Raw genomic sequence first — 18,584 nt, forward strand, 5'->3', positions numbered from 1 at the left:
AGAAAGAAAAACTTATATATGTACAAAAATAAGGGTTGATATGATGAAGGGATGGAATATGACTGTAAAGATGAAAATTATAAAAACTTTTATAAAAGGAATTGATAAGAAGTTGTTTGAAAAAAGAAAGAAGAGGATTTTAAAAAAAAACAAGAAATAAAAGACAGAATGTGATCAGGCAGGAGAGTAGAAAAAAACCATACACTAGAGATTTAGGGTATATTTTGATCTGTTAGAAGAAACTATCTAAAAATTTTAAAGAGAGAACAACTTATATATATATGCCAAAAATACGGGTAACTACTATGAAGGGATAGAATATGACTCTAAAAATGAAAAATAAAAATGTTTTTTAAAAAAGGGATTGATAAGATGTTGGTTGAAAAAGGGAAAAAGAAAAATTCAAAAAAAAAAAAAGACAGTTAAAAAAAAATTAACTTTGAAAAGAACAAAGAATCATGGTAAAATAGCCGTGGATTCTCTGTGCTTTGTTCCCCTAGTGCTGGAGTTCTGCCGTTCTCATTGATGGGTAAACTTGGTCTTGGCCGGCAGTTCTTGCTGATCTTCTGGGGGAGGGGCCTGTTGCCGTGGTTCCCAAATGTCTTTGCCTGAGGCGGAATTGCCCCACTCTTGCCCGGTCCAGGCTAAGTAATCTGCTCAGGTTTGCTCTCGGGAGCTTTTGTTCCCTGCTAGCTTTCCGTTGGGCTTTGGAGGCCGAGAGTGAAAATGGCAACCTCCCAATCTCCACCCCGGAGGAGCCGAGTACTCGGGGCCCCGCTCCTCAGTGTGTCCCCAGAGAAAAACAGTCAGTCACTCCCATCTCCCCAGTCTCCGGCCACACTCCGTGCTCACCCGGCCTGTGACCGAGCATTTCTATCTCTGGCACCCGACCCCGTGCAGAGTCTCCAAACCCAGCAGATCCCTGCGGTGCGCTTCCACGCCGCTCTTCCCGGGGGAGGAAGGGGAGTCTCCCCAGATCTGCCGTTTGTTGGGTCCCTGCTGGAAGAGCAGTGGCCCAACTGTGCTGCGGATCACAGTCTATGGCAACCCCGAGCTGAGGGCCCGCGCCTCGGCTCCGTCTCTGCAGCCAGCTTCCCCGCTCCGATACCTGGGAGCTCTGCCACACTCAGGTACTCCTGGTCTTTCTGTGACCCTGAGGGTCCTGAGACCACACTGTCCCATGAGGGTTCCACCCCCAGCTTAGCCACCAGAGTGATGTCCCTCAGTGGAGCTGACTTCTAAAAGTTCCGATTTTGTGCTCCGTGGTTCTATCACTTGCCAGAAGCGGACGACGGAGGCCCCTCCCCCGCCGTCTATCCTCCCGAATATCACCTCGGATTCACTTCTCCGCATGTCCTACCTTCCAGAAAGTGGTCGCTTTTCTGTTCAGAGAGTTGTTGCTATTCTTTTCTTCAATCTCCTGTTGAGTTTGTAGGTGTTCAGAATGGTTTGATCCCTATCCAGCTGAATTCCTGAGACTAGAAGAAATCCAGGTGTCCTACTCCTCCGTCATCTTGCTCCGCCCCCCCAACCTCTTTCTTTACCTGGTTATTTACCTCAGTACAGCACCCCTGCCCTCCAGACTTTTCCCTGTTCTCAAAATCTCACCTCCCATTCATAACCAACTTTATAGAGTTTGCACACCAGTGATCCCCATGTTCTTGTCTACTGTCTACTATTCACCCCTCAATTCACTTTGACCTCTTCTCCATAATTCCACTTAAACTTGTCTTGTCAAGATTACATGTGACCTTCATGTTGCCTAATGCAATGACATTTTTCTGTCCACATCTTATTCCATGTCTTAGACCCTGCTTTCTTCCTTTTTCCCCTTCTTCTCTCTGTCCCACTCTCTCTTTCCCTCCTTCCCTTTCCTTTCTCCATAATCCTCTACTCTACTTCTAAATATTGGAGACTTTTAGAGTTTGATTCTAGATGACTGTCTATAAAATTGCTCATGCCAAAAATTTAAGAGTCATCTGATGGGGATTACATACATCCCTATGGCTTTAAATACTATATATATGCTGATAAATTCTATTCTTATAAATCTGGACCTTGCCTCTCCTCTGAGTTCAGTGCTCATATGTTATATAGCATACATGATGTTGCCATTTAAATAACTCATGGATAAAGACACACATAATATATACAAAATAGAAGTCTTCAATTTCTCTAAATCACACCAATAATTTATTGCATTTATACTCCAGTAAAGTTGTTAAAAATGAGCAAAAAAACACACAATTTATAATCTTTATAATATTTTTTTAAAGATAAAGAGAGGTATAGGTAAAGATTTAATAATCTCTACTTCCATATGTCCCATTTGCTCCCTCGAGACAACCAAGGTGAATATTAAAATATATATTCTATAATTTTCTCTATACCAGTTAAAAGAGATGCTCATATTTAGGTTTTTACTTTTTTCTTTCACAGTGGGATAATGTCATAGCAATATTTAGAACTTTTTTAACTTAATAGTATAATTCACTTTCCAAGAACTTTCCAAGTCAGTCCTTTATAATTAACATATTCTTTCTAATCACTGATGGCCTTCCATTCTATGAATGTTGCAGATATTACTCAACTTCTGCACTGATTTATTATTCAGTTGTTTCCAGGTATTCCCTCTGTAATTTTAATATAATCCTAATGTAATATAATAGCCCCAAATGTCAATTATTGTAGTTTTTCATTGACCCTTGCCCACTATGTGCCCATTAACAGTGCTTCCTTTCAATATTGTGACACTTCCCTGCCATTTTCTACATCTAGGTTTTGAAACCTGTTTTTCTTTCTACAAGGAATATTTTCCCTGCTCCATGTCACCATTGCATGGCTGTCTCTTTCTCATCCAACAGATCTGCATTCTGTTCTTTTCATTCACAAGATATATCAGTTGGGATAAAAGGTTAAATTGCTATAACACAGAGACCCCAAAATAAATGTCTAAAACAAGATAAGAGTTGACTTGTCCCTACTATAATGACCCAGGGTAGATGTTCCAGATCATCTGTGGTTATATTCCATGCAGTCAGTCAAGTACCCAGGTTAATGGTGGCTCTTTCGTCTTCAACAAGGTCTTTCATGTCATTGGCAATCTAGATGCTGGGGGAGACCATAAAACTGTGGAGATTTCCTTTCACACATTATATATGTAAGTTTCTCTGCTTGCCACATTAATTGCAAAGATGTCTGAGAAATGTATCCTCCAGTTAGAAAAGCATATTTGATATACAAATCTATTACTATGGAAGAAGGGAGAATACATTTTTGTAGACAATAGCAGTCTTCACCCCACAATAATTATCACAATTTGTAAATGTACATTGGTTTATTTGTTTTTTAATTTGTGTTCTAGTTTTCCTATTAGATAATAAGCACAATAAGGGCAAGGTACATGCCTGATTTATTTACCAATATGTCTTCTCTCCTTAATATACTTCCTGTAGGGGCTCCTGGGTGGCTCAGTTGATTAAGCAACTGCCTTTGGCTCAGGTCATGATCCCAGAGTCCTGGGATCAAGCCCCGGGTAGCCTGCTTCTCCTTCTCCCTCTGCCTGCTACTCTGCCTACTTGTGCTCTCTCTGTCAAATAAATAAAAAATCTTTAAAAAAATATACTTCCTGTATTTTTAGTAGGGGTTCAATACAAATTTGTTAAAAGAGTAAATGAGTGTATAATGAGATTTTACAGATTAAAAAACTAAGGTTCAGAGAAATTTAACAATTACCCATTCCTGAAGGCTGAATGATGATTCCAGGAATTTGGAAAGATTTGTACTTCATGTTGATGGCTTAACGAGATAACTAGTTAGTTTTCTTCTAACAGTGAATTTCTATGAATCTCTGATGTTGTAGGAAATTACAACACTCCAAACAAGATCATGAAACTGCTTTGTGAAGTAGAATGAGAAAACTAGAAAATACACCTTCATTCTCAATAGTTCTGTCACATAGAACTCTTACCCTCACACCATTCCATCCTAAATTCTCACGGACTCCATCTGCACATCAAATACCAACCATTAATCTAAAATGCTAGAGGACTGCAACAAACTTGCTGCATACTTTTTGTTTTGTTTTGTTTTGTTTAATCACAACTTCCCTGGGCAAGGAAAGTAAATATGTGCTGGGTTTTAAAGATTTCCTCCTGGGCTACAGGCTACCTGGGAGAATAAAAGCAAACAGATAATAAGTAATGTTAATAAATGTCTTCCTCACATACTCCATTTAATTATATGAAAAGAAAGAAGAAAAGAAAACCAAGATTTTTAGAGTTAATAACCATTGTAGATAAATTGATCATCAACTAAATCTTCTGGTCAGTCAAGTATGAGTGTTCATTATTTGGAATAAAAATAAGTTCAAGATTCTACTTTAAAATGTTTTTTTTTTTTACTGCAAGATAATTCTAAAGCTGTTTTGTTTGTTTTCCCAGATATTGAAGACTTTGAAACCAAAACAAGAAGCGCAGTGTCCGTCCGAGAAGGTCAAGGTGTGGTGCTTCTCTGTGGCCCACCACCACACTTTGGAGGTATGGTGGTGGGGGGGTAATTTAGGTGATACCATTAATGTGGTCACTGGAGAAGTAAAGAAGGCACATCATGTCTTGAAGTCAATGGTAGCTCTTCATCAATTCAAAAGGACCTTGAAGGCTCTTCATGTTCATCCTACTGTATCTAAACAGTACTAATCTAAATCTTTTTTAAAAGAAATTTTTGTTCAAGCAATCACTCAACAAACATGACCTTAAGGAGCTGCAACATGGCACCCATTGTGAGTGCCAGCGTACAAAGTGAAACTGACCACTGCTGCTGTCTGATGCTTTCACCCTGAATGACAAGAGACAATTTGTTTAACCTCTTTGGGCTCAGTTTCCTCTTCTGTAGAATAGAGACACTAACTGATATCTGCACTGTAGTGCTGTTGTGAATATTAAGTGAGCTAATGAATGTAACCTGATTAGTGTAATGGCTTGTATTTATTCAGAAAAGAAAGCTAAGATTGTTATTTCATTATTATTGACCTCCATGGAAAAGCAAATTCCACCATTCCTCTTGGCAACCTCATTTTAACTATTGGAAGAGGAGAGCTACTCCATTAATTAGAAGTAAATTATGGATGGCACAACATCAGAATATCTCTTAGCAATGGTGAAATCATGCAATCAATGACAATCTCTAGTTTGTAAGAATCTGAATTGACTTGTGAATTAACCTGTTGCCAAGGACCTAAACCACCTATTGATTCTCACCCCTTTGGGGTTGCATTTTGTCAAATTCCAAATGATCTGGTAAAATTTGGTAGATTCTCTACCAAAGGTGAATCTGGAAGAGGCAGTATCAAAATATCCTTGGAGTCATTTCATTTGGTACAGTTCAATATCACACTGATTGTATTACAGTTACCTTAATAATAATAGCAAGTTCTTTTTTTTTTTAAGATTTATTTATTTATTTATTTGAGAGTGAGAGCATGAGAGGGGGGAAGGGCAGAGGGAGAAGCAGACTCCCCGCCGAGCAGGAAGCCCGATGTGGGACTCGATCCCAGGACTCCAGGATCATGACCTGAGCCGAAGGCAGTCGCTTAACCAACTGAGCCACCCAGGCGCCCATAATAGCAAGTTCTTACACAGTAGAGATCTAAATACTTTGTATGTACTAACTTTTAAATTTCTCACAGCAGCTTCATGAGAGAGATACTATGATTATTGTTTTACAAATGAGAACAATAAGGTAGACAGAGATTAAGTGACCAGTCCAAGATAACACAGCTGATATGCAGCGGAGCCAAGTTTCAAATCCAGGCAGTCTGGCTCCTTAGAGCAGCCCTTTTATAGTTGATTTCCACTCTGCAATGGGAAAGTTTTGAAAGAAATATAACAAATAATTAAAAATAAAATGGAAGCAACTTATTCCTGTATTAAACAATCTTTTAAAAACTTGAAAACACTTTTCCATTATTTTCATTTTTACACAATCTCATGAAATGCTGATACAAAAAGAAAAGGAAAAAAAAAAGAAAAGGAAACTGATGAGAAGTTAACAATATTTTATTCAGTAATATTAGAGTAGTATAGCATTATGCTCACCTGAAATATTAGGTGAGAGTTACACTGTTTTCAATGCTATCTGAGATAAAATAATATTATTCCAGAGCATTGAAAAAAATTGATGGTGCTTATTTTTAAACCATAGGGAAATTATTTTTTAGTACTATAACCTAAAATGACAAGATATACAAAGTCATGTCTGTTTGTGCTGTCAGTCTATGTCATTTTATGCTCTGACTTTGGTCAAAGAATCTTGACAGAATTGAAGATTATTTTCAACTTTGTTTACTCTAAATAAAGGTAGCAGAAATGTCAAATATTTGTAAATGAATGTCACATATTTTAAAAAGGCAGCCAATGGGGTGCCTGGGTGGCTCAGTATGTTTAGCATCCAACTCTTGGTTTCAGCTCAGGTCATGATCTCAGGGTCCTGAGATTCAGTCCCGAGTTGGGCTCTGTGCTCAGTGCAGTCTGCTTGTTCCTCTCCCTCCCCCTCTTCTTCCCCCCCACTTTAAAATAAATAAAATCTTTAGAAAAAATAATAAAAATAAAAAAGGCAGACAAATAGAAGCTTTCCCTTGTTACCTACCACTGTTAAAATATATGTTGATTATGTAACCCTTGTAACAGTGTCTCTCTGCTTAATGCCATGAAATTAAGCCACAGATAGACGAACACTGCCTTCAGTTAAGATCTTTTTAACTGAATAACTAATGCCTATTGCATGCAAGTCATGAAAAACTTGTCTAATACCAAATTTGATTATATCATATGTAATGTTTTAGCAGGATTCCAAGGGTATTAGTCAATATTGACTTCATCCAGGTATTATAGGAATTTTCATCCCCAGAGCTCTAGGGTATGCCATGGGCTTCCTCACCTCCACAAGGGCAAAAATACTGGAATATTTTTCTTCTGTTCCTTATAGTTCTCCCAGATCAAAACTGAGGGGAATATTGACAGATACCCTTTGATCCTATTATACAAATAGTATCAATTAATTAGAAGGAGAAAGTATTAATAATAATAACAATGGCTACCAGTTATTGAATTGTTATCATGAGCAGGCCCTATAAGGGCTTTCCATTTATTTTCTCATTCCCAGTATTCCAATAATTAAGAAGAATAATTTTAAAATGAGGAAACCAAGACTCAGACAAACTAAGTAAATCAGTTTTCAGTTAGTAAATGAAGGCAAGATTCCAATGCAGGAATTTCTGACTTCAAAAAAAATGCCTTTGGATAGAAAGCTCTGTAGTTAATGGTTAAACCTCAGATAGTTTCAACACTCTTACACCTCCTGGATTTGCTGAGAGTTCTAAGAGTGTCTTTAACTGGCTCATTTAAAACAAATCCTTATTATTCCTTTTCCTTTCTCACCTTCCTATGGTGAATTGTGCCAAGAAAGACTTCAAGAATGTAGAGAAATATATTGGTTGGATAACCTTCAAATTAGATTAGTGGACAGCGGGTTTAAATTGAGCCAACTTTACACATAGACATTTTTGTCTTTGAAATTTTTTCCTTGGTTTAGGATATATATACACATATATGTATATATGTATATGTATGTGTGTGTATATGTGTGTGTGTGTGTATGTATGTATATCTATATATATTTTTTTTCTTTAGTATGTAACAATCTATCTAAAACTTCCTAGCTTCAAGCAACACCCATTTATTAGGACACAGTTCTGTATGTCAGAAGCCAAAGGATGATTGTGGCTGGTCTCTCTACTCAGACTCTTACAAGGATAAAATCAAAGTCATGACCAGATGGCATTCTCTTTTGTAAAATCTGAGGAAGAGTCCACTTCCAAGCTTACTCAAGTTGTTGGCTAAATTCGTTTCCTTGCTATTGTAGGATTAAGGTTCCCAATTCCTTGCTGGCCAGATGTCAAGGGCCACTCTCATTGTCTAGTGGATGCCCACATTTCTTACCATATGTCTTCCTCCATCTTCAGAGCCAGCAGCAAAGAATATCCCTCATATTAGTTCCTTTGGATAGTTCAAATCTCTCTAGCCAGGACAAGGGAGAAATTATATTAAACTTGATATTATCAGAACATTCTGAGTTCTTCCTATTTTCTCTCTAGTATCATAACAAAAAATTGGAAAACATTTCTTAACCAGGCAGGCCTGCCTGTCAAATACATTTTAGTGTGTTTTACAAAACAAAAACCAAAAACCAAAAAACAAGAACTATGGGAGAGTAAGAAAAATTATCAACTAGGCTGAATCCTATAAATTTACCCAGAAAAAAAACAATAGCTCTAGGAACAAAAGAAAAGAAAAAAGTGTGTAAATGGATTTCCCATATAAATGATTAGTGATAAGTCAGTGAAATAGAGTAATCAACATAAGCCAAACTGAACAGGTGCTGTTATATGGATGTCCTTTTTTTTTTTTTTTCTGAATAGACCAAAGGAGACCTGACTCCAGAATAAGCTTTCTCATGGATGTTTCGTACCCAATTTTTAAGGTAACCACAAATGTGCTATTCTTCTAGAAAGAGAGGATTTACAGATACAACTTATTCTAGAGGAAAGTATCCATAGTGAAAAAGAAAAGAAACCCAGGCAATAATGCCAGAACACAAAACTGGCACATTCTGCTTTATCTCTTAGAAATGTGATATTTGGACACAAAACAGGAACTATTCCCTATACTCTGAGGAAAGAAGTATATTCGTTTCCTTAATCCTACTTCTTAACTAGAGATAAACTCCATGAATGTGATTGACTCAATGCCAACAGAGCCAGATTAAGCCCTCGTTTCCATCTTCCTAAAAAATACAATTCTAAAATATTACAGAGAAATATAAGTTTTACTGAAAGCTTTGTCTGAAGAACACAGAGAGTCCTACAATGCACATCTGATTGAAACCCCGTTTTCCCTATTAAACATCACTTTCCTTTCTCCCAAATGCTCTTAATGGTAGTCTATGACTTCCCTCATCTCCACACAATCTCTAAAAATCCCTTCTATTGTCTATTAAAGTTATTATCCTTAATTTGGATACCCATGTCAGAAAAATACAAGTCTCCTAGTTAGCCTCTTGGTGCTTGGCAAAGGTAAAATTTGGTAGTCAGCTAAATAAAGACCTTTCCTTTCCTCCACTAGGTCTATGGGGGATTCTAAGACCTCTTCTCTACATCCAGGTTTACGTGACAGGAAGGGTAATGCACTATTTATTTTACTTATTCATTTGGGGGAGGGTCACTGAGTCTAGAGGTGGACTTTGAAATGCCATGCCAAGAGGTCTTACTACCATGGCTTTTCACTCACCTCCAGGATGAGCTTTGGGTGAGAGCATTGGTCACTTGTAACAGAGATTCTGCGTTAAGTCATTTGCAACAGCACTGAAAGCAAAATTTCAGACTCTAAATTTTTCTAATGGACATGAAACCTTTGAAGCCAAAGCTGTAGGTTGGATATGAAAATAAGCTGTCAGTAGATCTTCATGGGTGCAGTGAGTTAGCTGAGCTTCACATGAGATTTTCTTTAAAAATGACAGAGTGAAGAAATGATACATGTTGTCTAAAATAATTAAGATCACCTTCACTGTGAGATAATAGTTTCACCATATCTAAAGTAAAGCAGATTCTTTCCCTTTATTGTCTCAATATAAAACTCTCAATCCTGGACTCATAAAAATCAGAGGTTTAAAATTTGTTTTAGAGGAAATATTCCATCGTCTTCAAAGATATAACTTTTAGGTTGGTAGAATAATTGAATTTATGCCAGTAGTTTGGAGTATCTATGTCTGTGGTAGGAAGATAGCACTTTATTTGAGCCTAGCATTTGTATTTCCGTCAATAAAAATGTTGACAACTCAACATAAATGGAAAATCATTCCAGCAAAAACTCAAAATTGTGTTATAGAATAAAAAGGAAAATTACACTGAGGAAAAAGTGCTCAATTTTCATAGCCCTTCTTCCCAATTAGTTGTTTTGTTTTTTTTTTTTCCTTCTGTTTCTAGAGTAAATGACAGTGGTGTTTTCTTTTTGTTTTTGTTTTTCTGGTTTTTTTTTTTTTTTGACAGTGGTGTTTTCTTAGTGAGTAGGTCAAATCAGCTGTGACAGTATTACTTTGGGGTTGCTTGAATATGTAAAAGGCAGATACGCAGAACAGTTGCCTGTTGGTATAATAGTGACAGCCATCATTATTGAACTTGTACTATATACTTACTCAACAAATATTTATTGTGTGCATACTAAGTGCCACTAATTTTAGTGAATTTTAGGGATATAGTGGAGAGCAATGTGACAAAGTCTTTATCTTCATGAATCTTATAATAAACAAATATAAAAATGTGACAGATGGTAATAAAAGCTAGGGAGAAAATTAAATGGGGTAAGGAGTGGTGGGTGTTGCTGTTGTATATTCTGAGGCCAAAGAAGGCTTTGTTGGCATTTGAGAGGAGAACTAAAGGAATGAGAGAGTGAGACATTGAGAAAAGGCAGTTTGGACAGAGGGAACAACATGTGCAAAGGACTTAGAGTAGAGCTGTGTCTGGCACATTAGAAGAATAGAAATGAAACCAGTATGGATAAAGAAAAGTGAGCAAACAGGAGCATAGATGAGATTGTAAACACTATCTTAAAGATATTATAGAGCCTTTGAATTTTACTGTGAGTTAGATTAGAATGCATTATGTGGTATTGAGCAAAAGACTGACATGCCTTCTCTGATTTCCAGTTTAAAAAGTTTATTTCAAGGAATAGACCGTAAAGGGGCAATAATATAAGGAGTTAAAGGTGATTACAATGACTCAGGTGAGAAGTAATGGTGGCCTGAAGCAGGATGATAGCAGCAGACAGGTGAACAAGTATATATTTAGAGGGAATAGCTGAAATAATTTCCTGAAAGACTGGATGTAGATTGTAAAGAGAAATAGAGGAGTGGTTTTTAGGCTGAGCAATTTCAAGAATGGAGTGCCATTTATTGGGATGATACCAATAAAAGGAAAACAGGTTTTGGAATGGGGGAAATCAGGAATTTGTTTTGGGGACATTTTAACGTTCAGATGTCTGTTAGATAGAACAATGAAAATTTTGACTAGGCAGCTGGATTTACCTATCTAGGGGGGAAGTTGGTTTGGAGAACTAAATTTGGTAGTTAACATTGTTAAAAAAACAAAATTTAACAGTAAATTTAAAGATCTAATTAGCTTTATTCGATGATTTATGAATTGGGCAGCATATCATCTTACAAATGGAAAAGAACCCATGGGATACCTGGGTGGCTCAGTCAGTTAAGTGTCTGCCTTCAGCTCAGGTCATAATCCTGGGGTGCTGGGATTGAGCCCTGCATCAGCTCCTTGCTCAGCGAGGAGCCTGCTTCTCCCTCTGCCTGCCACCCTCCCTGCTTGTGCATGCTCTCTTTCTCTGACAAACAAATAAATAAAATCTTAAAAAAAAATGGAAAGGAACCCTGAAGAGCTATACAGAATGAAAGACTTTTATAGGCAGAAAGAGGCAGGACAAGGAAGTTGTTCCATCAAAGAGTAGATTGTTTCAGGCAAGGTCACCTTCCTCTGGAGGATAGGTAGGGTCTATCAGGTGGGTCACCTCACTAGTGCTGACCAGGTAATTCCAGATTGACTGGTTAAGGGTCATGAAGGGTAATGTTTCTGGGAGAGGCCGAAAGTAGAATTAGATTAGGTATTAAGTTTTGGTTGGCTGACATGGGACTTAGCCCAAGTGACTCCATTTGGGGACTCTTGTCTCTCTCTCTCTCTCTCTATCTCTCTCTCTCTTTTAACACCACATGATTGGATAAGATAACAAATGCCTCCTATATCCTGGACACTCAGCTCAGCATTTTGTGTGCCTCAACTCATGTAACACTTTCAAAGAAAATTTCTCCATTCTATAAATTGAGTAATTGTGTTAAAGAAGTTAGTGTTAACTTGACCAAGAAGTCATATCTTGAGTTTAAACCCTACTGCATTTATTCTGCTGCCTAATCTGGTCTGGCATAATCTGGCCCACAACATAAAATATTTGCTAAATGAAGTATAAATGGAAATAGCAAGTGTATCTGTTTTGAAGAATATGTAGAGAGATAAATCCTAGAGAGGTAAATTGATTTGCCTAATATTAGTGGACCGTGTTAGAGCCAGAAAGATCATGTAGCTAACCAGAGTCCCAGCGTTCATTTTCTAGGCCCTGTGCTCCACATTTCCTCTGTCTACTTTCAGAATCTTATTCATTCTCAGTAAGAATGTTTTCCCTTGCTTTCCAGCACATCAAACAGAACTCTTATGTTATAGTCTGTTTCCATTTGTACAGCCCAGGGTTTCTCAACATCAGCACTATTGAGAATTTAGGGTGAGATAATTCTTTGTTGTGGAGTTTGTCCTGTGCATTGTGAGGATGTTTAACAACATCCCTGGCCTGTGCCCATTTAATGCAATAGCACCTCCTCTCCCAATAGCGAGAAGGAAAAAAACTCCATACATTGCCAAATATCCCCTCTCAGGCAAAGTCACCCTTGGTTGAGAACCACTGGAATGACCCATCTCTTACATTCTCTGTATTTAATTCACCCACAGATGATGGGAATTGAGAAGAAAAAAGGAAGTCTAGTCCTTCTGTATTTGCCTCCCATGACTTACCCAGTCTTCCTTAAAATTGGAGGTTTCTTGGAAATTCATTCAGAAGCTGGCTGTGTTTTCATTCCTTTTCCAGATAGGATGTGCCAGCCCTAGAGTTCTTTGGAAGTCAGCAATAACGGAAACTCAGAGGGCCTTTACTTAGTGGTTGTTTGTAGGCCACAAAAGCAGTTATCGCCATGATTCTGAACAGGAGAAGTGTAAATCAAAAGGGATCTAATAAAATCTAGGTGGTTAAGCAGTAATTGTGGACCAAATGGGAACTCAAATCGGAGTGGTTGTAAAGGTGTCAGGGCAGTGTTCTGGGTTATATCATAAACTTGCTCAATACCAATATCAATGACTTCAACCCAGAAAAGGAATTATTTTTCTTGGATTAGGTCTTTGCCACTGAGCTAGCATAACCATGATTTACCACCCAACAGGCAGTCACATTTAACCCTAGAGCTCTGCACAAAGTTTGCAGTAAAGTACACTCATTCCAGAATATTCCAAAGGGGAGATTTATCCACTAAATCTGAGCACTATGCTTTGAATTCTTTATTCTTCTCATTTATTTTCTACTTCTAGAAACATGCTAACAATTTTGAAGTCTGTTTTACAGAGCCAATAGAAGTTCTCAATGTCAGTGTTTATCACTATTGGTCTCTTTCACATGGGATACTTCCCCCTAATAAAAATTACATCCCATATAATGGGTACGATTGCATATATCTCTTGTGTTTGTACTTTAAATATTACAGTGCAAGATATAGGGCTGTAAAAGATGTCAAAACATAATCATGCTCTGGGGAAAATAGGATTTGTTGTATGCTTGAGAGAGCAGCAGATAGAGTCTTCAGTTGCTTACTGCAGATCTGCCATTTCTAATAATATTAAAATTGCAGAGGATGGTGTCAATGTGCAATGCAGGCAATGCTTCAGGAAGGACCAATTATCATTCAGTTCTAATGTTACTGCTGAATCATCATAGGGAAAATGCATCACAATCATTAATAACAGATAAATGTCATAGATGGTGGAGAAAATATTTTAAAAATCCAATGGTTTCAAAGTAAGTGGCTCATGAATTATACATTTAATTAAGAAAAGCCAAATGGGAAGAATTTTAAACTTCCAATTTGTGAGGTAGGTTTTTTTTTTTTCTTTCCCCATTAAAAATATACAAATTAAGCATGATAGTGGCTGATGATGGAACAAAATAGATAAAAGCCCCCACTACAGCCTATTTGGATGAATGGGAATAGGGAGCCCATGGGGAGAAGGGAGAAGGGCAGGATGAAAAATACAGTGACAGGAAGGGCTTGCAGGTTAGCATCTTCACCCAATTCAGAGAGGAGCACAAAGGGCTACCTTGATTCTAGTCACAGAGCTGCTGCCATCTTCTCCTCTGCTTACTCACCTATAAAATGAGAAGATTGGGCTGGAAGATCTTTAGGTCCCTTCCATCCCAGACATGCCATGCATCTATGAACTGAGGAACATCCTTTTCTCTAGGCTCCCACATACCACCCAAAGAGAAATATACAAGATGGTCACCATTTTATCAAACTCTGAGCCATTTCCCTTCCTGGTATGATTATACAGGGGAGATTGAGAATTACCATTATATTAGTGATTTTCAAAGTAGTGTTCTGGGACCCATCAGTATCAGCAGTTCCAGAGAATTTGTTAGTGATGTAAATTCTCTGGCTCCTCCCCAGACCTACTGAAAGAGAAACTGGGAGGGTAGAACCTAGCACTTTGTGTTTTCCCAAGTCCTCTAAGTGATTGTTATGCACACTAAAGTTTCAAAATCACTCCTCTAGTGAGGCCATTCTGGAGAAAAGAATTATTTCTTAATGGTTTAGCAAATGCATTTCTGTTCCCTGCTAACAGTGGCTATAAACACGTTTAAGTTATTGAAATGACAGATTGACTTTTTATTCTGTAAGATTCTGAGGAAATTGAACACAGGACAGACAGTGTTGATGGGGGGAGGGGATGAGTGGTGAGGAACTTTTGTCCTAGTTCTGAGTAGGCTTTGATATGCAGAGTTTGCAGGTTTGGAAGGAAGTCTGAGAGTAAGAAGAATGCTCCAAGGGGATCATATTGACATAATGACATGACAAGAAGAGGATCAGTTGTAGATACATAGAAAAGAAGAAAAGTGGTATTAGGGAAAGAGCAAAGGATTGGCATCTGAAGGATCTAGGTTCAAGTACTCCTCCTTCTACACACAAACAATGTGATTTTGGAAAATTACTTTTATATTCCCAGCTCTAGTATCTTCTCATGTTTAATGGGCATATTAAATCAACAGCCAATTAGTGTCACAAAACAAAATTTTAGGATGATGAAACAGGTACAAAATAAAAGTACTCATTTTTTTTATTATTCTTTATGTAATCTTCCTTATTTCTGGACCATTTTCTTCTGGCAGCTTCTAAATGTTCCACTATTAAAGAAGGAATAGATCAGAGAAAGTTTTAGCAACTAAGGTAAAAATGAATTCACCAAGGGAGAAATGGAAATTGCAGTCTCAGTTCTCAAGATTATAGGGTAAAGAATTCAAAGATTTCTTGGGCATTAGTGACAACCTGTAATTTCTGTTAAGTGAGAAGGGTTAACCTTGGATTTCGGAGAGTTAGAGCTTATTCCGCTCCCCAAATCAGCACTGAATAAAGATCCCTAAACTGAGACATGGCCCTGGGAATTTGCTCAAGATTGTCTTTATTTCACAAAAGTTTCAAAAGATGAGGAGTCACTGACAACAAGGGAATCTGAACCACATTTTTTCCACTTTATATTGAAGAAAAATTTACTATCTAGATACCTCTCACTTTCAAACAAAAATCCTTTGAGCAACTCTTTGGTGGAGACAGAGTAACAGACTTAGAAGTGAGGCAGCAAAGGACATCAGTAAAGAAACTTAGAAGCAAGAGACCACATGAAATGATAAAAGACTCCAGTAGGGACTTGCAAAAGCAATGAAGTTTCAATACCCTGGAACAGGATGAGAATGTCAAAGCATATTTTCAAAACTGAAAAATGAGTTGCATTTATGCATACTTGATCTAAAAGCATTAGACTGTTAAGGAGATCAAAGGAATGTTGAGGGTGGAGTAGACAATCCATAGAAACATAGGTTTAACTTCCCATTCATTGAAAAAATAAATATTTTTACAACATTTCAAACATAGCTTATCCATTCTCTGTTTGGCCATCTCTAATGATAGAGAGCTCATTACCTCACAAATCACTTGCTGTTATAGCTCTGAAGTTTAGATTGGTCTTCATTGTATTAAGGACCTTGTGTAACCCCCAAGAGCTAAAGTCCTATTTTTGCCTCCTGGGCATCAACAGAAAGGGCTTTATTTAACCCTTTATGCACATGACAGCAATTCGAATCTATGAAGACCGCTCAATTATTCTTCCCCACCCTGACCCCAGGTAAAAATTTAAGTTCTTATCATTTTCTTTTGTAATTTAACTTCTGGCCTTTGCTATGTTTGTTATCTGTCTCTTGATATACTTGAGAATTTTAATTCCCCTTTCAGTAAGGGGTGCTCTGAACATAATATTCCAGTTCAACCACATGAGCCGTTCATAGGGTGTTGAAAATACAGATTCCATGATACTTCACTCAGATACAAGGAAACCAAATTGCTGGGAATAGGATTAGCTCTCTGTATTTTAACAAGCTTACTTAGCGATTATAATAAATAAAACATAATACTCAAGTCTGAACAGTTCAGAGTAAGAATGAAAACTATTATTCATCCTACTGTTTTACAAGTTGTAATTCATTCTAGTGTTTAGTTTTCCTGACACTATTTCATCCTGTTTTTTTCCCATTTACACAAATATTACATAGTAATTAAAAATTATAATATGACAGAAACATATTATGTAGAGAGTAAAAGTCTTTTGTATTTCTTCCCTTCACCCTAAGAAAACCTCTATATACATTCCTAGGTTACTAAATTGTGTAATTTGTATAAAGAAACACAGATGCATACACACACACATACATACGCACACATATACACAATGTTAAATGTCTTGATTTACAACATGATTTTCACATAACCATACATTTGGGATTATTCTTCTACCTGAACACTAGTTTTATAGATTTAATGCCACTTTGTACATTTTCACATTCTACACATAAGTGGCATTTTTGCTGATTGTTCTCTAACATATCATCTTCTCATGTTTTCTTTTTTTTTTTTTTTTTTAAAGATTTTATTTATTTGACAGAGAGAGACACAGCGAGAGAGGGAACACAAGCAGGGGGAGTGGGAGAGGGACAAGCATGCTTCCCGCCGAGCAGGGAGCCCGATGCGGGGCTCGATCCCAGGACCCTGGGATCACGACCTGAGCCGAAGGCAGACGCTTAACGACTGAGCCACCCAGGCGCCCCGTCATGTTTTCTTCTTTCCTGAGAATTATATCAGAGTTCTGTCAGTATAGATGAATTCATTTTTACTAAAATAACTTACTAATTGTTAGAATGCAATACTTAAGCTCCCCCCCCTTCCTATTAATGGTCTGTTGTATACTCACTCTTCCCCTCCCTCCCTTCCCTCCTTCCTTCCTTCCTTCTTTCCTTCCTTTTGTGCTTTCTAAAATCTGTTCCCTAAGTGTACTGTTAGTGCTTTATTTTTTTCCTTGGTGAAAGAGATGATAAAGATGGCAACATTCCCACACTCCCACTTCCTCATAAGTTTTTCTATATAGATCAAATTTAAGGTCAGACTAGCTATTGATCTGTATTGCCTCCTCATCTTAGAGAATTTAAATTCTGTAAAGTTAGTGAAAAATGCTTCAGATAGTCTGCTTCCACCTGGGGTAGATTGCTAGAACTTATCAGAAATAATTAATCATCTTTGGCTCTACCATATCTTGCTTCTGCACCCGTTTTTAATATAAGTGCAGATGACAAATATGACCCACAGCCTCTGCCTTAACAAGAGGCCCCTTGTTGCTTCAACTCTTGTTCTATGAGCTGTGATTTCCTATTATGTGATTTCTAAGTTCATCTGCAGGTGAAGATGTTTTCAAACTGTGTATTTCCCTTCTTCACCCCTAGCACCTGAGCATTTCACTTATTTTGGTGTCCCATTAGAACCAGTTATATTCTTCTATTTCCCTAGACGTAAGTTCAGTTCTACCTAGTTTCCATGATACATACAGTTTCTTAGTCTTCAGATAGTACCACACTTAAAAACCTTAATCCACAGGAATATTTTTCTTTGTTCAAAGATTTCTGGCTAAAATTTTTTAAAATTGACATATTATTTGTGCAAAGATATGGAACAACTATAATTCATATATTTCTGCTGGAGAGGTCAACTGGTACAACAACTTTGGAAAATTTTTTGTAGTTTCTTATAAAGTTAAACATACATCTGTCTACCTTATTTCTCACTCCTAGGGCCTTATTCAAGAGAAATGAAAATGTCGACAGACAGTCATTTCAACCTAATACATAATGGTCCCAACCTGGAAACCATCAAAATGCTCATCAACAAGAAAGTGGCTGAACAAATTGTGGTATATATATAAAACGCAATATTACTCAGCAATAGAAAGCAAAGAATTACTGATAGTTGGGGCAGCTGGGTGGCTCAGTGGGTTAAGCATCTGCCTTCGGCTCAGGTCATGATCCCAGGGTCCAGGAATTGAGCCCCACATTGGCTCCTTGCTCGTGGGGAGCCTGCTTCTCCCTCTACCCCTCCCCACTGCTCACGCTCCCTCTCTCTCTCTCAAATAAATAAATAAGATCTTAAAAAAAAGAAGTACTGATAGTCACACAACATAGGTGAACATTAAAAAAATACATGTTAAAAGAATCAGACATAAAACAGTTTAGTGCAGGCATCCTTTGGACTGCATATAGAGAGACTTTTTTTTTTTTTTT

At 37.5% G+C, this 18,584-nt stretch overlaps 1 protein-coding gene across 1 annotated transcript in view; it reads left to right on the forward strand.

Moving 5' to 3' along the window:
• LOC102729818 (contactin-6) overlaps positions 1-18,584 on the forward strand; it is a 679,553-nt gene that overhangs the window by 565,970 nt on the left and 94,999 nt on the right. The window contains exon 8 of the mRNA XM_081820967.1: positions 4,443-4,538. Coding sequence (XP_081677093.1) covers positions 4,443-4,538 — 96 coding nt within the window. The remainder of the gene's footprint in view (positions 1-4,442; positions 4,539-18,584) is intronic.

The sequence above is a fragment of the Leptonychotes weddellii genome, chromosome 1 (assembly GCF_054177405.1).
Source record: "Leptonychotes weddellii isolate Sample4059 chromosome 1, ASM5417740v2, whole genome shotgun sequence".
NCBI lineage: Eukaryota > Metazoa > Chordata > Mammalia > Carnivora > Phocidae > Leptonychotes > Leptonychotes weddellii.